The sequence below is a fragment of the Aedes albopictus genome, unplaced genomic scaffold (assembly GCF_035046485.1).
Source record: "Aedes albopictus strain Foshan unplaced genomic scaffold, AalbF5 HiC_scaffold_517, whole genome shotgun sequence".
Taxonomy (NCBI): Eukaryota; Metazoa; Arthropoda; class Insecta; order Diptera; family Culicidae; genus Aedes; species Aedes albopictus.
Genome location: NW_026917329.1, coordinates 1 through 25,000, shown reverse-complemented (window position 1 = coordinate 25,000; position 25,000 = coordinate 1). Strand labels below are relative to the sequence as shown.

At 42.0% G+C, this 25,000-nt stretch overlaps 5 protein-coding genes and 1 long non-coding RNA gene across 7 annotated transcripts; 3 read left to right on the top strand and 3 right to left on the bottom strand.

Moving 5' to 3' along the window:
- The first annotated feature begins 538 nt into the window (after positions 1–538).
- On the top strand, positions 539–1,925 carry LOC109412015 (protein arginine N-methyltransferase 6). The gene is made up of 3 exons (XM_029864829.2): positions 539–639; positions 824–1,704; positions 1,769–1,925. Exons 1-3 carry the CDS (start codon positions 577–579, stop codon positions 1,890–1,892), a joined length of 1,068 nt encoding a protein of 355 aa, XP_029720689.2. The 5' UTR covers positions 539–576; the 3' UTR covers positions 1,893–1,925.
- On the bottom strand, positions 1,742–7,407 carry LOC109412014 (gamma-tubulin complex component 4 homolog). The gene is made up of 4 exons (XM_019685658.3): positions 7,202–7,407; positions 6,663–7,114; positions 5,145–6,485; positions 1,742–2,058 (listed from the first exon to the last, which is right to left on the bottom strand). Exons 1-4 carry the CDS (start codon positions 7,265–7,267, stop codon positions 1,917–1,919), a joined length of 2,001 nt encoding a protein of 666 aa, XP_019541203.3. The 5' UTR covers positions 7,268–7,407; the 3' UTR covers positions 1,742–1,916.
- Positions 7,408–7,526: 119 nt separating this feature from the next.
- LOC109407925 (parafibromin-like) lies at positions 7,527–15,021 on the top strand. Its single transcript, XM_019681118.3, has 5 exons — positions 7,527–7,846; positions 7,965–9,056; positions 14,158–14,221; positions 14,282–14,447; positions 14,522–15,021. Exons 1-5 carry the CDS (start codon positions 7,716–7,718, stop codon positions 14,698–14,700), a joined length of 1,632 nt encoding a protein of 543 aa, XP_019536663.2. The 5' UTR covers positions 7,527–7,715; the 3' UTR covers positions 14,701–15,021.
- A 2,802-nt stretch (positions 15,022–17,823) lies between these two features.
- Positions 17,824–18,370, bottom strand: LOC134284683 (protein UXT-like; the record flags this gene model as incomplete). Its single annotated transcript, XM_062843767.1, is given in 1 exon segment — positions 17,824–18,370. A coding segment is annotated over 1 exon segment (60 nt), but the record flags the coding sequence as incomplete, so codon positions are not given.
- On the bottom strand, positions 18,037–22,829 carry LOC109407916 (F-box-like/WD repeat-containing protein TBL1XR1). The gene is made up of 4 exons (XM_019681105.3): positions 22,516–22,829; positions 21,396–22,378; positions 21,216–21,332; positions 18,037–18,837 (listed from the first exon to the last, which is right to left on the bottom strand). Exons 1-4 carry the CDS (start codon positions 22,571–22,573, stop codon positions 18,454–18,456), a joined length of 1,542 nt encoding a protein of 513 aa, XP_019536650.3. The 5' UTR covers positions 22,574–22,829; the 3' UTR covers positions 18,037–18,453.
- Positions 22,830–23,021: 192 nt separating this feature from the next.
- Positions 23,022–24,848, top strand: LOC115257300 (uncharacterized). 2 transcript variants are annotated; one of them, XR_009995881.1, is made up of 5 exons: positions 23,022–23,597; positions 23,656–23,903; positions 23,967–24,209; positions 24,268–24,551; positions 24,610–24,848. It is a non-coding gene; the product is annotated as an uncharacterized LOC115257300 (long non-coding RNA). The 2 variants fall into 2 exon arrangements; XR_009995880.1 differs by having other exon boundaries at positions 23,024–23,597; positions 23,962–24,209.
- Positions 24,849–25,000: the final 152 nt, after the last annotated feature.

Sequence of the window (25,000 nt, the reverse complement as noted above, 5' to 3'; positions counted from 1 at the left end):
ATCATCCATTTTGCACTGATTCAAAAACAAACTTCCAGAATACTTCAGAGTAGACAATCACAAACACTCCCGATGGATGCAATCGATTGGTGACGAAGTTCGACTGGCGGATTGATTCAGATTTTGTCGAACAATTTGACGCACGTAATACCATGAAACGGCGCTTCTGGCAAAGGTGCCATTTGGCGCTGCTAGCTGATACACCGCACGCCGAGCCATCTGTTGAGAAAACTTGCTCGTAGCGTTATTTGGCTGCATACTTGACGGCGATAGAAGTGCCCTCTTTCGGGAAATAAAGGTACTCGTCTCATTGAGAAACAGAAGCCAAAAAGATCAAGAACAAATTGTAAACAAATCAACGTGCGCACGGTGTGAACGTCGGATCATTTATGTGAACAGTGATAGTGGTCCACTGCACGAATTTATGCTGGCCTGCTTACTCTCACGCGAAATTTGACGTTTGAGCGGTGCCGACACCGCTCAAACGTCAAATTTCGCGTGAGAGTAAGCAGGCCAGAATAAATTCGTGCAGTGGACCGTAAATTTTATTTTGTGAAAGGTTAAAAACGGTTCAAAATGAGTACCGCTGATCAAAACAGTACGAATAGCGTGTACTTTGATAGTTATGAAGATTTGGAGGTAAGTATTCAACGGGAACCCCGGTTATTTTAGCCTAGAATGTCAGCACGGCTACTGATCGTTCAAGTTAGGGTTACCAGTTACCATTTGCCGTTGAAATAGAATTCTATGCCGTAGCTAAACAGCTAAACCATATGGGGTTTAAAAATCTGTAGTAACCAAACATTAATAACTTCCCTTGCAGATTCATCAGCTTATGTTGGCGGACAAACCACGTCAAGATGCCTACCAATCCGCCATTCTGGGCGGCAAGGATCTCTTCAAGGACAAAACCGTCCTGGATGTCGGAACCGGAACGGGAATATTATCCATCTTTTGCGCCCAGGCCGGTGCCAAGAAGGTGTATGCCGTTGAGGCGTCCAACCTGGCCCGTTTAGCACGGGAAGTAGTCAAAGAGAATGGTTTCGAGCAGGTGATTGAGGTGTTTGAGTGCAAAGTAGAAGACTTTCAGTTACCACCAGGGGCCGACAAAGTGGACATCATTGTGTCCGAGTGGATGGGATTTTTTCTACTGCATGAAGGAATGCTGGATTCCGTCATCTACGCCAGGGACAAATTTCTCAAACCGAACGGATTTATGTTCCCGGACACAGCGTCGATTCTGGTGGCGCCCTGCAGCGTTCCAAGTCGATTCGATGACTTCGATAACTTGTCCGGAGTTAGTATGAAAACCTTTGGTCGGGAACTGCGAAAACAGAAAGCAGACAAACCGGAGATTCTGAACGTGGCCGCGGAACATTTGCTGCACGAGGGACACATAATGACGTGGCTGGACTTGAAGGAAGTCAGCACAGAAGACTTGAACTCTATCGATATGAAGGAAGTGATGGTCATCCAGAACCCCGGTAAGTTCCAAGGCGTTTGTATCTGGTTCGACTGCACGTTCCCGAGTGCGGATTCCAATCAAGTGGATGGGGTCGTTCTATCGACGAACCCCAAATGTCCCGCCACGCACTGGAAACAGAGTGTGATTCTGCTTCCGGAAGATGCTTGCGAAGAAGTGGACAAACTGGATCCAATTGCATTTAGTTTGAATCTGACCAGAAACTCCGACAACTGCAGAAGGTAAGGACTTTCGGAACAACTAAACCTGACACAGTACTAATTTGTAACGATTCTTATTCTGTAGATACAACTTGCAACTGACGCTATTGGACGTTGAACAGGAGGAGCACGGCTTACCTTGCGATTGCGTGATGACCAAGTGTATCCTCATGAAGGCGCATTTGCAGAAAATGGAAGTCGACCAATAAAGCGAAGGAAAAATACATACCTTTTTAGGAAGATTGTGTTTGTGTATTATTACTAAACCAGTGATTGAAGTCCAATCGTAACAGCAGTTGGGACAGCGGCGCACTGCTTGGGCCAGCCTTAAGACCAATCAGAAGCTGCAGCAAGGAATCAACGTGGTTTTTGAATCTGCAATAGGAAAAGTGCTTTTAGTGCATTGGTCTCGTGGGTTACAGTAGATGTTCGATGAGTAGGTACAACCTAATTAATTTATCAATATTTGCGGCATAAACCAGCCAAGTAGAAGCTCTACAAGTGCTCAATAGAGTGGGTCATCGTCAATTCAATGGTATCCCATCAGATCAAAGTTTTTTTTATCCCATTTCAGGACCCAAATAAGTGTGCAAAATTTGGGCACGATCGGTTATGTCAGTGCTTCCCAAACTGTGCGGCGCCCTGGTGCGCCGTCGTGAACATCTCTCAAGTGCGCCGCACACTCTTGGGCCAAAACACAAAGCACAAACTCTTATTTTTAAAAGCAGAATTTTTAGCTGTTTTTGTATTATTTTGTAAAACTAGTGTCAAATCAAACCCCTTTTTTGTATTCGATAGGCGCTGTCCATAAACAACGTAGACTTTTTTCCGGCCATCTCAGTCAGACAGCCCCCCCCCCCTCGTAGACTTTTGTTCATTCATACAAAATTTTCGAGATTTGTATGGAGCGTAGACTTTGGCCAGACAACCCCCCCCGTCTCCTAAGAGTCTACGTAGTTTATGGACAGGCCCATACCAATGTTTTGCCTTTTTTGTGGAAGACTTCAAAAGAAAGTCATTCAAATGGGTTCTAAGTTTTCAATTAAATAGTAAATATTCCAGTCTACGAATGTTTTCCGGAATTTATATGTCCTCATGAAACATTTAGATAATTACAAAATTTTTATATATCCGAAATTTTGAAAATTTTCGTAAGTCTCTCAAATTGTTGGACTTTTTATGATTCGGCTTAGTTTTCGATTTTATCAATAGCTTGTAATTCAAAGTAGGTATTTCCAGAAAGTTTTGAATCCATAATACTGTCATCTATGATTACCAGGTCTTCGTGCTGTGTCAAACGTTTCGGGACGATATTTTTACTTACACATCATAATACACTATCATAACTTGTTAGTTTGAATCTATTAGTCTCTATAGTCTATTTCCTAATATAGACTGGTTTAGCTCCTTATCATAAAAAATTTGCGACAATTTATTTATATGTCGATTTCATGCATGATTCTGAAACCGCCTTATTGAGTTGTTGAGTTGAGTTTTTTGAGTTCCGAATACAAAAACATGACCCCTCACCGTCACTGTCAGCCGTTCTGATAGCTTCTGAACAATTCATTTTTATATCTAATTTCCCTAAATTTGGTAATCTACGTACTTTAAAAAATTTAAAAGTTTTGCAATGCAATAATTCAGAAATCTAAAATTTGATTTAAGTTCTGTGAATCTTTAGACAATTTTTCCTATTTTATTATAAAAAAGCATGACATTGAAGGCTTTTTTACGAATTATATTTGAAATTTTGAACTGAAGGTATTCAAATTATTAAAATTCTTTGTAAAAAGTTGTTGGTGTGCCGCGAAAATTTTGAAAATTTCAAAAGGTGCCGCGGTACCTAGCAAACAGTTTGGGAACCTCTGGGTTATGTCTACGTTTTGCGCATCGCGTTTCAAGTTTGTATGGGGTTTTACATGGGAAACACACTTTTTTGCATTTCTCATAACAAGCTCGATTTTTTCTTAAACCGTGTAACCGATAAAGTGAAAACATAGCCTATGGTGTCCTGAAAAACTTTGTCGAAGACCGCGAAGTGATCTGATGCTTATGAAAAAGTTATAGCGTTGGCATTATACGTATACAAATACGTTAGCGTAGCGATATAACCACAGAGAACAGACGTCTATCTTTGCTTTCTGCTTTGTGTATTATGTTTCCAGTTCAAAACCGAATTAGCGACATTTTTTCTTTGACTTGCGCTGCTTTTGCCTTGTGTTAAAAACAATGTCGGAAGTGGGGCGCTGTATAGAGCACCAGGTGTACAATACAGCGCCCCACTTCCGACATTTTGTTTAACGCAAGGCAAAAGCAGTGGAAGTCAAAGAAAAAATGTCGCTAATTCGGTTTTGAACTGGAAACATAATAAAACTTTGTAACGGTCATATCAGACTATGTGGTTGTGTTCCCGTGGCTTTCATACCTGAGACTTTACCGAAATAAATTATTTTCATGTGGAAAAATCAGTCAAAATTCCCGATGCTTCAAAAAGCCGGTTGGTTCAACTAATGTTAACCTACCCTAGTGGGGTTTTCGTTGGACGCCATTTGTGCTCATTCTGCGAACGGAGAGACGTGACAATGAGGTGAGGTGACTCTCCATTTGATTTCACTTCATTCGAGTCAAGATTACTCACCTCGATATACGACTCCGACTTTTGTCACCTCACTCCATTCGCAGAATGAGCACAATTGTAACAAATAGAAAAAAATATATAACAATTATGGGCAACGTTGGGTCCATATTATAAACAAACAATAATGCTCTATTTTATTTTTATGACGAAAAATAAATGGAATATTACAAATGTACAATAAAATATAACATTACGAATTCTTTTATTTACAACACAGTGCCTGGTTACCCAGATATGTAACAATTCGACACTGATTTTTCATTTGGGCCAAACTGACATTTTCGAGTTCTCTTCATCGATCCTCTCTTTGTGTTATCACAGAATGTGCATTGAGTTTTCCAAAGATTTTTTGGTTGAAATGCGAAGAAGACGACTACATGTTGCTATAGAAACAAAAAGAATAATGATTTTGTTTGTTTTGATCAAGTTATTAGCGAAAAAGAAAGTCGACGAAGAGAAATCGATCAAGTCAGTTAGGAAGTTTTATACATTAGTTTGGTTTGATCAATCCTAGAATAGTGTTTTGTTAGACAGATTGTCTTCTTGTTCACAGTCATTTGTTCTGTGTAAATAAATAAATAAATTTTGATGTCCGTGCTCCGAAACTGCCTGTTTTGCAGTTATTTATCACCAGAAATGATCTGAAAGTTTGCAACCACTCCGGTTGCTAGGGCTGTATTCCTCCTGGGAATAGCCCTTTATAAGCTTATTAAAATTAGTAAAATTAATATTCACAAGTTAAAATTGAATATACAACAGAGAAACAAAACTGTATAGAAATCACGCGGTGAGTGGAAAAGCCGTTGGAAGCAAAACTTACGCTTGATCATAGCCGTTGAACTCCTGTCGCTCCACTTTAGTCATGGGATCCTTGCAGCTACTGCAAAACGAACAAAACTTGTCCACGATAACCAGCACCTTATCCAAAATGGTGAGCACGGGATTCTCGTTAACCTGGATGATGCCCGTCGTGTTCGTCGTCATATCGGGGGCGTTGTTCGAAAGCAAAAAGCACAGACCCAGAACGTTCGCTTGGAAAACCGTATGGGCACGTTGAATGCGTTCGAAATCTTTTGTTTCGCCAATGGCACCCATCAGGATGCTGAATTGGCTTTCAAGGACATCTACCTGCAGATAGTACTGCAAGTTGTCGATGAGGAACATCAGCTTGTTACGGAACTGTAGCAGTTCGGAGTTTTTCTTCACTTTGTTCTCTCGTTGTAGCGACCAGACCTGGTGAATATCGTACTGGATCTTACGGATTCGCAGCAGGAATCTGAACATTTCATTATACTTATCAAGGGTTTTAGGGGAGAATAGTAAATGAAGAGGCCACTTCACTTTGTACTTTAGGGTGATGTAGCTGAGAATTCCTTTGGTTTCATAGCAAAAGCTATCGACTTCCTCTTTAGGCGGCAAGGCAAACGAAAACTGCTCGACGTCTTCGGTGATGTTCACACTACTCGCTGCCAACTGGAATGCTCGATTCATATCCCTAGACGACCCGTCAGTAATTCCTTTCGAGAACAGAGTCTTAAGTGATTTAGTTTGTCTTAACAGTTCCGAGAACAGTTCGCCTCTTCCAAGTAGATAGTAATCTTTAATCAACTTGAGCTGTTTGATTAGATCAGCCTCCTTGATGGCAATCTCCGACATCTGCTCCGTAACGCAGAGCTTAATCTCATCAACAATGTGTTCAAACTTGGCAATATTCAGATTTTCATCCAATTGCAGCTGATGGAACTTTTTGAAAAAGGCACATTCCTGATCACCCCACAAACTATCCTTGATGGCGGCAAACTTCCTATCACCTGTAGTTCGCTTATCCGTGTGATCCCTCGGGTCGCAGTTCAACATCAGGACGGTTTGCCCTACGAACAGCACCTTCTCCGCCCAGCTCGTGGGGAAATAGTAAGGCAATATTTCGTGTCGGATTTCGTAGCGCCAAAGTTCCGTATTGATGCTGGTGTTGTCCGAGAACGAGTTCACCGACAAGTGAGTACCGGTACCACCGGTGGTGCCCTGCAAGGAACCGATGCCAGCCGTTTTGGTATTGTCCACATGCTGGATGAAAAATTCCCCAAACTGATCAACAAATTTCCCATGCAGCAACCACCCGAACAGCTGTTTTATGAAAATGGCATAGACTGCGTTTTGAATCCTAGAAAGAAGATGAATAAAGACAGATGTTATACATCTTGCACTTCTAAAAGAAATGTCTGGAAGAGATATGGCAGAAAATCAATGTAGCAAAATCCCTTCTTACGTAGCTGAAATAACTTAAGCATAATTAGACATATCACCTTCCGTGTTTAGTCAATTGCATTATTTTACTCACAACTTCACAGCCTGGTAGTGCTTCTCATTGCCGTGCAGACAATTCTGCTGCAAATACTGCAACAGCGCACAGCCGTGTATTCGCTGCGTGACGACTCCGCTGACCAGCCGGAGCAAAAATCCAAACAGTGACTGATACTGGTTCACCTGGTGGTAGATGAAGATCAGCGACAGGTTCGGCCGCTTCAAGTAGTACGCCTCCAGATGCACTATCAAATCACGGTACGGTTTCACCGCCAAATCTAATCCATCGGCAAATGCCTGCAGGTACAGTCCCTGCGGTAGCGGTTCCTCCGAGGGCTTCTGCTGCTTTGGCTTCACCAATCCGGCCGATTGCGTACCATACTGGTGGACGAACTTTTTCAGCTCCTTGTACTGATTGGCTATCCGGATGAGATCTTCGAGGATTTTAATTTCCCCCGGGTGCAAAAAGTTTGCTGCCACTTCCGGAATCTATGGAAAGGAATTTTTCTTAGATCACCCTAATGTTGTTGATCATCTTCTTGCTCGATGCTGAGCCGGAACACAAGAAATACGTACCGTAAAATTCTCGATAGGAAGGTCTGAATTTGACGAAAACAGCGTGAAAAGGATGTCATGGATCATTTTCTCGTTTTGTACGACTTTTTACACAAAAATTAAACGAAAATCAGCGGAAATTCAACACTTTTCTGGATTTTGTTGTCCATTTGTTTACGAACGAAAACTGAACTCTCGGAACTCTCGCACTGACTGACTGATGATGATTCCCGGTTCTGAAAACTCACATTGTTACGCAGCCATATCGATGAAATTCGAATTTAGCGTGTAGCAAGGTAGCGGTTTGACGGATTTGACAGTTCGCTTGGCTGTCATCGGCGTCGTTCGTTCGCCCTCCCTTCTTCAGTTTTGTGCGAAAGCAGTGATGTGATGTGTTTCGTGTTTGGTTTCGCGAGTGCTGGAAAAAAGTGATTTGTGCATCGAAAAAAGCATTTTCCCTGAGGAAATCCATCGTTTTCGTCGGTCCTGCGTGCATTTCCGCTGTCCGCGTTAGCCGTGCGCCGTTTGCGTCACCATGGCCGATCCGCTAAGTCTGCTCCGGCAGTACAACATCAACAAGAAGGAAATCATCGAACGCGATGGCCAGATCATATTTGGCGAGTTTTCCTGGCCGAAAAATGTCAAAACCAACTATCTGAAATACGGGTAAGTGGATGCGATTGTCCGGTGTTGGTTGAATTTTGCGCGGGTGGATTGAGTTTGCTGTAGAATGGTGATTTTCTCGGTGGTTTTATCAACTGCGTCTCAATTTCTTGTTTCGCAGATCCGGCAAAAAGGGAGCTCCCAAAGAGTACTACACACTGGAATGTTTGCTGTACATTTTGAAGAATGTGGCGCTACAGCACTCGGTTTACGTTCGACAAGCAGCTGCGGAGGACATTCCTGCCGTAAATCGTCCAGATCGTAAGGAACTGTTGCAATATCTCAATGGCGAAACGAATACCTGTGCCAGTATCGACAAGAGCGCCCCGCTGGAGATTCCGACTCAAATTAAAAGACCGGCCGAATCGGATACGTTGGATAATCTCGCCAAAAAGGCACGTTATGAGGATACCCAGGTGCAGAAGGTCAAGGAACAGCTGGCAGCTCGTCTCGATGTCAACAAGAAGGAAGCTTCCGTCAACATTGACAACATCAAATCTCTCTCGGAGACTATGTCCGTAGAGAAGATTGCGGCCATCAAAGCGAAACGTTTAGCCAACAAAAAGGTCACGATCAAACGGACCGATAATGACGATACGATGGGCGTTGGACCGGATTTGAGAGCCATTCTTGATTTCGATGTCGATTCCACTAAGGACATCATCAGCAGGGAACGTCAATGGCGCACACGAACGACAATCCTGCAGAGCAACGGTAAAATCTTTGCCAAAAACATCTTGGCTATTCTTCAAGGCATTAAGAATCGCGAAGAAGGCCGAGGTCGGCCTCAGGCACCGGCCATTAAACTACCGGAGCCGCCGCGTGTAATTCGTCCTCAACCGCAGCCCGCACAGTATAACCGTTACGATCAGGAACGGTTCAACCGTCAAAAGGAGGAAACCGAAGGGTTCAAGATCGATACCATGGGTACCTATCACGGAATGTCCCTCAAATTGGTGACGGAAGGCTCCGCTGCGCAGAAGAAAGCCCAACAGCAAAACAATAACAACAACCCAATATCGGCAAATCTTCCACCGGGGCGACCGAAGGATATGCTTCCGAGCGCACAGGCACGTATGGTGCCTCAAAATGCCAACAACAGCAGCAGCAGCAGCAACAAACGGCAAAGCAAAACACCCATCATCATTATTCCGGCGGCCACGACTAGTTTGATCACGATGTACAATGCGCGGGACATTTTGCAGGATCTGAAGTAAGTACCTTGGGGTTACACTACGAAAATTCAGGGGTCCATTTAGCCGATATGGTAAGCGCACGGGTATTCAGCCTGGCCATGCTGAGTGTGACGGGATCGATTCCCGGTCGGTCCAAAAACTTTTCGTAATAGAAATATGTATCCTTGACTTCCCTGGGCATAGAGTATCTTCGTACTTACCACACTGTGCTGGACACAGTTTGTCGACTTATCATTTTGCGCCGAGGATTGAATGTTAAATCACATAAAAACAGATGTAACTCTTAGAAAGAGAGAGTTTATGAAAACTTTTGCTGGTATCTTTTTCATAACACACTGCCACCTATCGGAAGAATTGCGCAAGACACTATCGGCCATGATGGATTGTGGTTTGTCATTTGCCTAACATGCACACTATCACACAAATCGCCTGTAATTTTCGTTTGTGTCATTCGGCAACGTATACACTAGCAAATTTCAAGTTCAAAGCGATCGAACATTACAGGCCTGGTAGCGAGTCACTATTTAGTGACTTGGTCACTATTTTCGTGTAAGTCACTATAAAGTCACTATTTTCAAGACTTTTCAACTAAAGTCACTTTTTCTGGTAAAAAGTCACTATTTTCAACTATTTTCAATCTCCTGAAATCTAGTCAAGGAGTAAAACAAGATTTGATATTTAAATTAGTGAAAACAAAATTTTGTGTTACTGGAGACAATAAAATGTTGTCTTTTTAGCATATGATTCATGTGACTATACTTAAAACAGAGTATTTTTAGAACTTTTGCTGAAACTCTTGGCGGAATTTCGCTAAAATTTTCAGTGAGCAAGTTGAAATTCTTGTGTTTATGTAATATATGTAATCATTTCTATATGAGTTTCTTGCAACATCATCCGTATGATATTCTGGTGCAGTTCCTAGAAGGAAATTCGGGGGCCTGATAAAATTCCTTAAGTAATGTCTAATAAATGCCATCTTGAAAAAAAAATGTGGTATAATCCTTTAGAATGTCTAGAATATTTTTTATAGTACTTCTCAAATATTGTCTAAAAAAAGAATACTTTACATTCCGAAAAAAAAATATGAAAGTCATTCAGTGTGCTTCTGTAGAAGTCCTGCATGATTTATAACAAATATCTGAAAAATCTGAAAAAATGTGTCCATTTGCAAGAGTTATTTCAGGGGTACCGTAAAATACTATTTGACTGTCTTTTTAGGGAAAAAATAACAACAATGTTTTTTTTACTTATTCATTTATTTGGAAGGCTCTTTATGACTTCTCTCAAAGAATAATTGAGAAAGTCAAGTCAAGTAACTCTACAATTTTTGCTAGGATAAACCTAATAATCAATCGAGAACACGGCTGTGCTGTTGCAGATGCAATCGAACCAATATATTTTCTCTTACATCCGACCAGATTTGAGAAAAGGAAACATAAGCTTTTGATGTTAATGTTTTAATTTCATGCTGACAGATTGTACATTTATGAAGCTTATTTAAAACGAAAGCTAGTAACACTAGTTCTCTAAAGAAGAACTAAACCTAAACATTACAGATAATCTAGTCAACAGAAAACCCGGCAACTTCTTCCTTAATGTCACGAAGAATTCGCCAGAAAATAAATGAGACATCACGCCCGTAAATATTTTGGGAATCTCATCAAAGACTCCCTAAAATGAGATACTTTAAAGAAAATGGAATTCTACAAGTTAATCTAACATCGCTTTATATATTCAGAATTTTCCCCCTGTAGCTCTTCAGAAATTTTCGAAGAGGGTACGCCCAGAAAGAAATACTTCAGGAATCCGATCAAATTACATCACAACTTTCAGTTATTGGTTTCATCAATTTTTTTGAGAGGATTCCTGCAAACATATGTTCATAGAAACTCGGTTAATGTTTATTCTAAAATTCCTCAGATTAAAACGCCAAGTATTTCTTTATCAACTAGGGTTTTGCCATAAAAAAAACCACTCAAGAACATCCGTTTCCTCTGAAAACTTCGTCACGAATTTTCCTAGAAATTCCATCAATGTGTCTCAAAGGGTTTCTAAAATTGGAAAATTGAATATACATGCAATTTTCAACAATTTTTGGAATAAGCGTGAATCCTATCTTGAAAATGGTTATTATGCGGTACTACAGGCACAGAGAACAGACGTCCAAGCTCATATAGTGCAGCTGTGTAAAGCATTGCAACGGTTGGTTTGAAATAACTGGGTATGTGGCCATTACGCGGCGCTGTCAAATTTCGAATCGGGGTACAAATTTGCCGTTGTTTTACCTTTTGGCGCTAGTGTCACCAAGTGTGCACCCTAGTATACAGTCCGGATTCGCTGGTTGGGTCACGACTGCGCCCCGATTAGCGAATCGTGTTCGTTCGTTGGGGCAACTGACAACTGATCAAAATGCTCTAGACACACGCAAGTGACGAGAAATACGTCACGGAACACTCACATACTTACGTAAACGTTCTGTATACAGGAGCTGTGATGCGACGGCGGTCAGACGTCAAACTCGTTTTGACATCTATTTTGGCATTGACAGTGCTTTTTAGTTGGGTTTTGCCCCAACCAGTGAACATTCAACCATCGAGACAGCCCATCTAACGAGCTCTCAACGAACGAATCGTCACTGTAGTTCCACCAAGAGAATGGGTTGGTTTTACTTGGAAAACAATAATTGAATTCTTGTTCAACTTGTTTCTTATTGAAAATAATGAAACAAATTATCAATGGCTGGGTTGCTTAAATTTTTTAGCTGTATTAGTGAAATAATCATAAACATCTTGTTATTTAAGCAAATACTGCTCAGAGTCTGAGTAGGAAAATTAAAAGGTGCGCTAGTGAAATATTTCTTCAGAAAGCGCCATCATGGTATCGAAACAAGTTTTTGAGTGGGAAAGTCACCGTCGATGTCGCTACTGAGCTTGTTTTTCCTTTACACAAGATTTTCAAGCAATTTTGTTCGAGCATGTTCGTCTGTTCTCTGTGCTACAGGTCTTTCTGAATCAAGCCCGTTCAAAAAATTTTAATCACTATTTTTTTGTGTGAAAAGTCACTATTTAGTCACTATTTTGCTTTCCGTAAGTCACTATTTGGTCACTATTTTCGAGAAATTGGTCACTAAATTAACTATTTTGACCATCAGGTTTTGCTACCAGCCCTGACATTAGCGCTTCTGGTGGAAGGATCGCGGAAATCAAATAAAATTTAAATTCGTCTTTCAGTGCCAGGGATAGGGTGTGACTCAAAACTCTTTGCGTGCCGCACACGCTGCTACGAGACAGCACAACAAACCAGAAGGAGACGAGTACGTGCAATCGGTTGTGTGTTCCTCGCTTACTTTGCCGCGCGCTGGAGCTCTCCTGTCTCTCACGCTTTGTCGTATGCACTCTCTCGGTGCTTGTCTCCGTGCTTTGCATTTGGCTTGATACTACGCATGATTGGGAAAATTTCGAATCAAACGACCTATCACTTGTCAACCCTTGACAAGCTTAACAATTTTGCCGAAAACACACTCTTCAATTAATTTATTAGGTGATTTTTTCTGTTTGGTGACAAGCACAGTCCCAAGCACCGTGCATTACTCCATGCGACGTAGAGCTAGTGCTGCGGTTTGTCTCTCGTACAATTACGAAAGCTCTCACTTATACGTCTCTTGTCTCTCGGCAAAACGGGAGACAAGCACTTGCCATTGTGTGAAGCACACGCTTTTTTCGCACCGCACGGTGCATGCCGCCAATCCCTGTGTGCATGTGTCAAACCCTTTAGAAGAGTGTAACGTCAGTTCGTCTGTGGTTAAATGTATACACAAGATCATAGACGCTAGCTCAATATTAGCTTCAAATATATTTTTGAATATTGTTTCTATAGTAATGAAAAAGTTTGTGAAGAAAAAATGTTTCAAATTAATAACCATTATTTTGTAAAAAAAAAATAAAATGGTGTTGCAAGTACTGGAAATCAACTGAAATCTGTGTCCATTAGCGAAGCTGCTAAAAAGTTGCCTCATCAGCTGAAGCATTTTGCGACCTATATAATGAATATAATGTCTACTTCTCCATGCGCATCCTGTACTGCTGTCTTCGAGGAATCATAATCGGCAAAAAACAATTGAGTTTTCTTCTATTCTTCGTGTTTTTGTTCTTCTTAGGTGCGCAGAATTAGGAACTGGTATTAAATAGTGGTTCTTATTCTGCGCAGACATTTTGCCACTAAATTTTGAACATAACTAATAAACAAACATCATATAAATGCCACCATAGTTATAACTACCACATTCTATGTTTCTAGCAATCCGGTGAATGTAATTACGTTTCAAAAAATTAGTATAATCTTTAAAAGCTTATTTAAGCTGCTTGCATTCGACCGGATTAACCACTCGTTCCAAACATTTGCCATCAACCCCGGGCGAAACTCAATGTATGCATGCATGTCAAACGGGACATATGATGTGAGTTTACATGGAATTTGCTTAAACAGAGGAAACCCTGGAGTTTAACAAGAAAGAAGTCTAAGTTTGCAAGCAAAGATTGAGCCACCTTTTCATGGCGTAAGTGTTTATATTGCTTTTAGAAATGAACGTTAATTTTACTAAAATGTAATGAGTGTGCATATTCAGTAATGCTACCAAATCCTTTTGTATAACATGATGAAAATTCACTTTGCTTAGTAATCAAAGTTGGTAGTATCAATGTTGGGAACATGCAAAGTTCCAATACGGTCGTAATGTCGTATGAAAGTTGAAAATGAAGAATGCAATTGAATTTGGTCTATGAATCATGTTTTCATTACAATATATTATCTTTTTAGAGTTTTTTTTTTTCATATGCGCAGAATTAGGAACATTAGTGAACAGAATTAGGAACATTGACACACTTTAGAAATTCCATGATTTTACATAAAAATTGAGTGTTTTGAATAAAAAATATATTTTTCTCTTAATTACAAGGCTTATAGCTATGCGCGGTCAAAAATTCAGCCAAATCGGTTTCATTTTGAATTTATTACAGCTAATTGAAATTTAAAAAGTCTTAGGTGCGCAGAATATGGGCCCTCCACGGTACCACTACTTTTATAAAAAAAAAACTGATCCTTCGGCTGATACTTTTCCAGGTTCGTTACATCTGAAGAGAAAAAGGCCAAGGGCTGCGCTCGCGAGAACGAAGTGCTGATACAGGTAACTGCCTTCCGCATATTCACTTAAAACACCAAATACTAATGTTTCCTATTGTTTTAGCGCCAAAAATCCGCTGGCATGACCGTTCCCTATCGGGTTATCGACAACCCGGCCAAGCTGACGGCCCAGGATTGGAACCGCGTTGTAGGTGTGTTCGTGATGGGTCCGGCTTGGCAGTTCAAGGGCTGGCCCTGGGATGGCAATCCGGTTGAAATTTTCTCGAAAGGTAATTATTACGCGCTGTCATCTGATATTTACCGAAAGAATAACATTCTTGTATTCGTCTCTGCCTCTTTCTAGTTGCTGCGTTCCATTTGCGATACGATGAAATGAAACTGGACGCCAACGTTGCCCGCTGGGCTGTAACGGTGCTGAACGTATCGCGTACCAAGCGGCATCTGGACAAGGCTTCCATTATGGTATTCTGGGAGAAGCTGGATCTGTACATGACCAAGTACAAGCCGGATCTTCGTTTCTAAGATCGTGTTCAATCGATGCCCCTAACTGAAAGCAAATTGAGTTGCGGAAAAGTTTATGATTTAATTGTAATTCTCTAGTTTATCCAAGCGGACAGAATTCAATATGATGTTTTTGCTAAATATATACAGTTAGACATGGGAAGCGCCGTCTCAACATTCGCAAGTTTGCAAATAATAACTGCGACAAACACATACATACTAGAGTTTTAGATTATTTCTTGTACTGTAAGAAAGAATGAGTAGAATCGACAAGGCATGTATCGCTGTCACTTCGAATTAAGTAATTTCATTCATAGAATCAATAAAGATACTTTAAACATTTTTATTCGTATTGTCCTCATTGTCCATGTCGTCCATTAACCCTCTACTTTCCACCCATGGTTGCCCTAGAGCGATTCTATAACATTCCCCAGAAAACCATTTCCCAGAAAAGCTTAATTCTGTTAAAAAGTATAATTCAATACACAAACAGTACAATATTATGTTGATCATAGCGGTATATTATAGGCAAGTTTTTACGCGCAAATATCTATTTCTTATACGGTATATGTAACAAATTAAGGTAATTGATGTACACATATCCATAAAAATATTCTACAATGGTTCAACGTTTGATTACCATTGTATACAATTGCATGTTGATCTTTGAACATATCTTGAAAGCTCACAAACTGTCATTATTGCAGTTGCTATAACATGTTTTGTTATTGACAGACTTGACCAGCAGTTTGAACATGATACATTTTAGAACGAAAATTGTGAAGCACGTGTTTCGCGATGAATAACGTTAATAGAGCACCATCGATTTTCGACGAACTCGAGACAAACGGAATTTGATGAATATGATGTATTTTTTTACAATTTCTCATCGTAATAGGCTGCTTTACCCCACACAAATTTGTCAGGAAGAGGCCTACTTTCCCACACCAAATTAGCTATGTTAAAATGGTTCATTACAGTATTGATTTGCGTTGCGTAATGACCCATTACAGCACTGTTTTCAGTTTTGATCAACATCTTGATGCTTTCTGGACGCAGTTTTGAAACATTGTGACAACTGCACAGTATGTATAACTTGCTATGATCAGGCTCATCTTAAACATGGGTATGAACATTAGTGTGCAGTTTAATGAAAAAGCTTTGTTAAAAGCTTGTACTTTATGAAATTGCAAAAAACGTTGTACCGAGGGGTGCCCTAATTTCGCGCGGGTCCAAATTTCGCTCACTGATAATATTTAGAGATCATAATCATGAAACTAATTATACAGTTGTCCAAATTTCACTTTAGCTTCACTACCTAAAGTGATGCTTGTACAATTCAACAACTAGTTCTATGATTATGATCTCTAAATATTATTATGTTTCCAGTTCAAAACCGAATTAGCGACATTTTTTCTTTGACTTCCGCTGCTTTTGCCTTGCGTTAAACATAATGTCGGAAGTGGGGCGCTGTATTGTACACCTGGTGCTCTACAGCGCCCCACTTCCGACATTGTGTTTAACGCAAGGCAAAAGCAGCGGAAGTCAAAGAAAAAATGTCGCTAATTCGGTTTTGAACTGGAAACATAATATCAGTGAGCGAAATTTGGACCCGCGCGAAATTAGGGCACCGCACGGTACGTAACTCGGTGCAGAACTCGATTTTTCAGCACTCGTCGTAATAGGCTCCTAAAGGCCTATCTCAATTTCTGCATAACTCGATCAAGCATTGATTAAAACGACATGTTTACTCATTTTTTAAGTATTCCTATTAAATAAAGCCCATAAAATATATTTTCAAAAATTTTAATAATTTTTGCAACACTCCTTGTTTAGCACTAAATTTTGGGTAAATTTTGTTTACCGTGTATGTCAAACAGCAACATTTATTGTCAAAAGTGAGCCAATGTGGTGTCTTTTGCAACCCGCCGTTTCACTTTCGTTACGTCAAGGTTGACCTCGAATGTCAAACAAGACCTGCTCATCATTATTTTATTTTCAAGTTTATTAACTATTCTGTTATTGTTTAAGTTCGGAAAAATTACTATTGAGATCAGAAAAGCATGCTCTTTCGTGTTATGCAGCAAAATCGGGGAAATATTTTTCATTTTAGGACCCTATTATCACACTCGGCAAGCCTCGTTGGATAAATGTTTATCGAACGTCTACTGTAACCTACTAGGGAATCAGCTTTGAGCATGCAATCAATCCCCGTTGCTCTTTTCGATTTCATGATAGGCACATATGGCTGCTTCTATTTCATGCAATGAGCATTTCACTTTCTTATCGAGAATAGAAAAACGCTGACGGGCTGCCACTGATGACTTCGGTTGCTCGTGTTTTCGTCTCTAACATCCTCCAAATGTCATCTGTGATCCATTGTTTCTTCTTGATGCATTGTTATATTATTTTTAATGTACATTCTCGCCGGCGGTGATGATGTTCTTGATGACGCTTCATTGATGCAAACTTACTTACCTTACCCATCGGGGTAAGGCCTGAGTGTCCTCCGCTATACGTAGGAGTCGTCTCCCTTCGACTCGGTCCATGCCTCTCCAGTCTCGCACTCTGCGAAGGGTTCGCGTTTTTGTTTATTCTTCAATCACTTAACCTTATTTACAGCGCTTTTGTCCACTAGGGCACTGCGTGAGCGATTCCAATTGGAAGCTGTACTTACACTTTGTACAGCTCCTAAATGTATTCTATTCTAATTCTTCTATATCGAACTGGTTGCCGTGGCGCTGCTTTCACTTTCTACCCTGTCATGGTGGTAGAAGGATGTGCACGAGGATGTTGATGTGTGGCTGTTGGTTGTTCTTTTTTTTTTCAGTACGATTAGGGGTCCGTTATGAGTTTCCGTTCGCCGATGTCCAAGTATCCGGGTCCATTTGAGCCATGCGGAGCTGGGATCGAACCCATGACCATCTGCTTATACAGCAAACGTGTGATCAATTGCGTCACAGGCTGCGGCTAGGGTCCGCAACTGTCCTCCAAAAACCGATCCCCACCTATGTTATTGTTGCCACAAAACTCTGCAAACAACTGCTCGTTCATTTAACCAAGACCATAACGGTAGAAATCGAACACAAGCAAGCCCACCATTTTTTATGTGACTTATACTACATAAAAAGTAAAACTCTGAAGTTGGTTGAGTGTCTAAAATAACTTTATTTTATTTATGTTTATCTTCAGAATGTATTGCGTTACACGTTACACACTATTCGGCGACCATCGATGAGAAAACTGCAGACATTTTCATTTTTTTTTTTCGAACAGCTAACACTACCTTGAATACGTTGCATGCAGTTTATATGTTTTTAATTTTTGATTGACGAATATGTATTTTTTGTTATGGTAGGTACGTCCAATATGATTTTAGTTTTCAAACTGGATTTAGAATGCCAGAAATTGTTGTTGGGAATATCATTTTAAATGCTGTTTCAATGGTAGGTAAGTTATACCAACAAACTACTCAGCGGGCTTAAACTTTCATGCGGTAATCTATCCTCAAAAAGCTGCTCTTCAATTCTATCGCGCAATTTCAAGTCTGAGATAAAACAGACAATACTTTTCACAACGTCTCACTACAATCTTACTTACAGAAAACTAAGTCTTAAATCAAGTAAGTGTTTCAAAACAAATTTATAATTGTAAAAGCCTGTCCACGAGTTAGTTTTTCTTGTGTTCCTTGTCCGCTGCGCGACAACGTTTCTTGGACGCAATTCAAGACCCACCGGAGTTGGCTTTCTTCTCGGCAGCGGTCGTCGGTCCCGCTCATAACTTCCGGAGATCCAAAACGAACACGCTGCCGTCGCTGGCACTGGCGCCCACCTTGCTGCCTCGCGAATTCCAGCATACCTCGAAAATGCCACCGGTGCCCTTATAGCTGTGTACCAACTGACCACTCTGAGTACTCCAGATGTGAACACACTTGTCAAAACTGCCGGACGCGAGGAACTTGCCGTCCGGACTGAACGCCACCGAATAGACCGGTTCGGTGTGCTTCGTCAGCGTGTGGATGCATTGGCCTCGCTCTACGTCCCACAGACGTACCGTGGAGTCGAACGATGCACTGGCCAGTATAAGATTCATGTTGGGATTGTTGGTGCCAGTGCCGGTGGGAGACCATTTGATCGTGTAGATTTCCTTCGAGTGAGCCTGAAACAAAAAGTGTGAGTGCGGTGTTTAGGTACAACATCCAAGCTGGATATAAGAAAACCTATTCTGGTTAACAAATATTTTTTTATGTAATGAATATAAAAACGACGATCATATTTGTATTAACATCTTATGTTATAGATAAATCCGCCTATTGAATGTTCGCCACGTGACAGCTAAGTCGGCAGCGGCCAGTCAAAGATGATTTCCAGCATGCTGCAATTTTGCTCGACAGATTGCCCAACTAACATGCTTAATCAACCACTTTAACATCGTTAGTTGGGATACTTTGCCAACACTGAGGATTAAACCACAGACAAACAGACGTATCAATTGGAACAAAGTACGATTAAAATCATCGTCACAAAAGTATAATCGCCCAATGCAAATTACGCCGTGCTTCGCAAACTTACTGACTAGATGGCGGTAGTGAGTAAACGTCAAAAAGGAGCAAAAACGATGCGAGCGCCATGAACGAGAGATTTGCGAACTACAGAATATTTGAATAGTCCGTTAAAAAAGAAAACGATGAGAAGTGGGTAGACTGAGATGTCTGTTGTCTGTGATTAAACCTTTTCATAAAAAAAAGAAAATTCTATAAATCAGCCGACCACCCTTACGTCTTAGTTTTAATGCTAAAACAAAGTTCTGGTCAACTTGTCAGCTAAATTGGTGAAGATTTCGAAGTGCCTCAAATCAAAAATGTGTTTTTCGGTCATTTTTCACCATCCAAAAAATCCCATCAAGGCTACGAGGATTGTGATGTTTGATCATTGCTTCTTGTGTCTGGTAGACACAAAAGGAAATAAAGCCACCGATGAACCGACGTGACAGCTAGAACAAATAACTTCTACCCATGTGTTGATGGGTTCGATATGTAGAGTCCCAGGTGTGGTGGCTGTCTCCCTGGGCGTCGGAATTTAAGGCTTAGCTTCTAGACCAGGGCGAAGTAAAACACAACTGGCGCCGAACGGTTCTAGATGACCAGAAAAAAGAAGAAGAACAAAAGTGACTTATCCAATGCGTTTCATGCGGTCCAGACGGAATGAACTTGGAGAAATATTATCGGAGCTGAGAGTGCCAAATGAGGTACACATGTGGATCGATTGATTTTTGAGGAATCGGAAGTTGCAATCGGCCATTCGGAGCGGAGTGATCGAAAGATTAGTCAGCAATGGATTACCTCAAGGGGGCGTTATGTCCTCTACCTTGACCAACGTGTACACACTGGGTTTCCACGCCATAACGGTCGAGGACGTGACCCTGGTTAAGTACGACGATGACTTCGGAGTTCTAGTGGAAGTGGAGAATCTCGATGAGGTCAGAAGAAGAAAGCGCAATTGTTCTTGGATAACTTTGGAGATAAAACAGAAGAGCTGAAATTCAAAATGAATGCAGAAAAAACTAAAGCTATAGCTATATATATTGTTCCAAGCTAACAACAAACAGCTATCAATCAAAATCAACGGACAGGCGATCGAAACGGTTCGGAGTACCTATAAAGCACCTGGACGTTCTATACGACATATTCGGAAAGTTCGAATCGTTCGAATACACACCATGGTTCAAAGGCCTTGAGCTAGAGGGAAGACAAGTGAGGTTCTTGAATAGACTGATCAGTGAGCAGGATTTTTCGAACTACTGGCTGAAAAAAATGAAGATCGTTGAGAACGGTGAATGCGATATGTGTGATGAAAGTGAAACTTCAGATCATTTGATTCTACATTTCCTAAAATACGGCATGTTTAGAAATAAATATGATTTTGATGGACTGTATAGAAGCATTACGGAAATGTAAAGTCGTGCTTGAAACGAAAAATCTAAAAATGTTGGAACAAATAGTGGCTAATCCGTTTCGCATGGCTTCATTCTTTAGTCGGATGTACGTCTCCGCCATCGTCTCAAATTTACGAGCTATAATATCAACATCATCAGCGATAGCAAGCTGCTGAACGGACTTCGTGAAAATTGTTATACTCGTGTTTATACCCGCTCTCCTTATTACACCCTGCTCTAACGCAATGTTGAACAGCAAGCATGAAAGATCATCACCTTGCCGTAACCTTCTGCGAGATTCGAAGGAACTAGAGAGTGTCCCTGATACTCGAACTACGCACATCACTCGATCCATCGTCGTCTTGATCAATCGTATCAGTTTATCCGGGAATCCGTATTCGTGCATAATCTGACATAGCTGTTCTCGATCGATTGTATCATACGCCGATTTGCAATTGATGAACAAGTGATGTGTGGGCACGTTGTATTCGCGGCATTTCTGCAACATCTAGCCCGTTGTGGCGCGTTCACCCATGAATTCAGCCTTATATTGCCCCACGAACATTGGCGCAGATCTAATAAATCCTAAAATAAAAACTCACCTGGAGATCGTGAACGCAAGTGTCCTGCTTCATGGACCAAATTTTTAGGGTCATATCATCCGAGCAGGACGCCAAAAGCTGTCCTTGCGGGTCCCATTTGATGGCATTCACTTCGTTCTAAAAATAAAGAAATACTTTCAGAACCTAATTCACCAATGTCAACCCTATTTTAAGAATTACCGTGTGTCCTTGGAACGATTTGATCGGCTTGTCCACACCCAACTTGCACACATGAATGCACTGATCCGTACTGCAGCTCGCGAACGATTGATTCGACTGCCAGTCCACGTCCAGGGCTGGCGCCGAGTGGAAGCTGAATTGCTGCGTGCACTGACCGGTGGCCGCGTCCCAGATGATGGTCGTTTTGTCTACTCCGGCAGACAGAATGTAGTTTCCCCGTTTGTTCCATTTGAGCGCGAATATCGGGCCCTTATGTTGGCCCAAGGTGCTCGCGAGCAGTCCATCAGTGCGCCAAATTCGGGCATACCCATCATACGAACCAGTGGCCAGCAGCGTTCCGTCACAGTTCCAATCTAGGGAAGTGACATCCTTATTGCTCGGTACTTCGGTGCCACCCTTCTGAATGCAATGCCTCAAAACCAACTGATTCGGATTGGTCGAGTTGTCCGACATGTCCCAAATTCGGGCGGTGCTATCTCCAGAACCACTGGCCAAAAGATCGGTGCTCGGATTCCAAGCACAAATGAACACTTCGCTTTCGTGTCCCCTGAGCACGGTGGCCTTCGAGGCCGGAATCTCGATGCTCTGATCTACCTCCATGCTGTCGGCCGGAGCCGGCGTAGATGCAGAAGTGGTCGTCGTTGTTGTTGACGTGGTCGTTTGAGCCACCGAAGTCTCTTCCGTGGTGCTGGTACTTGTAGTGCCATTTGTTTCAGTCGTTTCGGTTTTAATCGTTTGTTTCTGCTGATTTTGCAAGTTCTGTCGGATTGCAACCACTTCCGGCATAACGGCATCAATCAGGCTCAAACTTTCCACCAAGCGCTGCTCGGATCCATCCTCTCCGATGCTTATCTCGGCCTCCGTGTACTGGAGACCCTTTTGCAGAATACTGAGCAGGGCAGCCGGCGGAACCAACGCCCCATTGATGTTGCTCTGGGAAATGTGCGATTCGATCCCAAATGTATACGCCGAATGTGAAAATCCTACAAAAGGAACAAAACAAATCACAATCTGTAAAGAATAATTCAAACCCAGACACGAATGCCACTACCAAACGTGGTAAAGTGTCTTTAATAAATAATAATAATAATAATTCAAACCGAAATCCTGAACAACTAACCTGACTCTTGGAGGTAGCGGTAAACAAGAAAATTCACTTCATCGCTCGAGAAGCTCATCTCGCCTTCGTCCCTGTCCTTGTCTGTTGCTGCGCTGCAGTTGCGATACGAGCGAACACAATTCTCCCGACGATTTTCAATCCAATCTCGCGCGTCCTGTACCAAAGGGCCCCAGCATTTATCGCAGTGCGGCTACTGGACTTTCGATTAACGCCGTCCGGTTACACTTTTGCTCCTTTTTGTATGCACAATAAAACCAATCGGAAAATGTTTCCGAAAAAAAATAATGGATGTTTTGCTTTTGCTGCTTCGTTCTCTGCACGGAAAATCCAATCTACCCAAAAATTAGGTTTAAAAAACTCAAAATTAAGTAAATCGATTAAAGTACCCTTTTGGGTAAAACAAAAAACAACAACTTGGTCAATTTTACTCAAATTTTGAGTTTATTGAACTATACCTAATTTTAGGTAAAAATGGACTTATAATTTTTTCGCATGCTGCTACGATTGACTATTAGAATTAAGAATGTCAAACTCACATAATAAATATTTAATCTTGTATGCGATTCATGCAATTTATTGAACTTAGCGATGAAAAAATCATACTTTGTCATTTTTATCTATTTGATTCACGCAGCTAATAGTTTAAGTAGAAAATTACCCAAAATGAACTATTTTGATTTTACTTCATTTTAGGTAGAATATACTTAATTTTGGTTGAAAATTTCCTTCGGTGTTTTTCAGACTGATCATTGACGGGCGCGAGCTACTGCCGCCATTACTATTTCATCTCTCAGGCGGTGTGCTCGTGAATTGTATCGCGTGTGAAAATTGAGTTTTTTCCGTCGATTTTTGTTCGTCATCGCCCGTTTCCGTTCCGCGATTTATTCTGTGTTGTCCGGCTGACGATTGTTGTGGTGCTGCTGTTTTTGTGCTTCGGAAATCGGGCTCGGTCAACGAATTTTGTTCGGTTCCCGTTCTGCAACGACTTCTTCCGTTCGTTCCGGTTCCCGTCCTGCGACGACTTCTTTCGTTCGTTCCGGTGCTGGTTAGCTGTGGTGCTGCTGGTTCGCTGCCGTTCCCCAGTAAGTGCAAGTGCGAAAAAATAAACTCTTTGATTTCATTTTCCCTTTTTCGTTTTAGCGCAGCCGGTTTTCCTGGAGGATTCCCGGTACCGGATCTGGCCGGTTCACGTGCTCTTTGCCCTGATTGAGCTGCTGTCAGTGTGCCCAAGCTAGCCCGCGCCACGCTTTTCGCACTGTGTTTTGTGCTGCTGGTTCGGTGCCGTTCCTCGGTCATCCGTTCCCGTTCTGCGACGACTTCTTCCGTTCGTTCCGGTTCTTGTTCGGCTGACCTTCGTTGTGGTGCTGCTGGTTCGCTGCCGTTCCCGAGTAAGTGCAAGTGCGGAAAAATAAACACTTGGATTTCATTTTTCCTTTTTCGTTTTAGCGCAGCCGGTTTTCCTGGAGGATTCCCGGTACCGGATCTGGCCGGTTCACGTGCTCTTCGCACTGATTGAGCTGCTGTCAGTGTGCCCAAGCTAGCCCGCGCCACGCTTTTCGCACTGTGTTTTGTGCTGCTGGTTCGGTGCCGTTCCTCGGTCATCCGTTCCCGTTCTGCGACGACTTCTTCCGTTCGTTCCGGTTCTTGTTCGGCTGACCTTCGTTGTGGTGCTGCTGGTTCGCTGCCGTTCCCGAGTAAGTGCAAGTGCGGAAAAATAAACACTTGGATTTCATTTTTCCTTTTTCGTTTTAGCGCAGCCGGTTTTCCTGGAGGTTTCCCGGTACCGGATCTGGCCGGTTCACGTGCTCTTTGCCCTGATTGAGCTGCTGTCAGTGTGCCCAAGCTAGTCCGCGCCACGCTTTTCGCACTGTGTTTTGTGCTGCTGGTTCGGTGCCGTTCCTCGGTCATCGAGTTTTGCTCCGTTCCCGTTCTGCGACGACTTCTTCCGTTCGTTCCGGTTCCCGTCCTGCGACGACTTCTTTCGTTCGTTCCGGTGCTGGTTAGCTGTGGTGCTGCTGGTTCGCTGCCGTTCCCCAGTAAGTGCAAGTGCGAAAAAATAAACTCTTTGATTTAATTTTTCCTTTTTCGTTTTAGCGCAGCCGGTTTTCCTGGAGGATTCCCGGTACCGGATCTGGCCGGTTCACGTGCTCTTTGCCCTGATTGAGCTGCTGTCAGTGTGCCCAAGCTAGTCCGCGCCACGCTTTTCGCACTGTGTTTTGTGCTGCTGGTTCGGTGCCGTTCCTCGGTCATCCGTTCCCGTTCTGCGACGACTTCTTCCATTCGTTCCGGTTCTTGTTCGGCTGACCTTCGTTGTGGTGCTGCTGGTTCGCTGCCGTTCCTCAGTAAGTGCAAGTGCGAAAAAATAAACCTTGGATTTCATTTTTCCTTTTTCGTTTTAGCGCAGCCGGTTTTCCTGGAGGATTCCCGGTACCGGATCTGGCCGGTTCACGTGCTCTTCGCACTGATTGAGCTGCTGTCAGTGTGC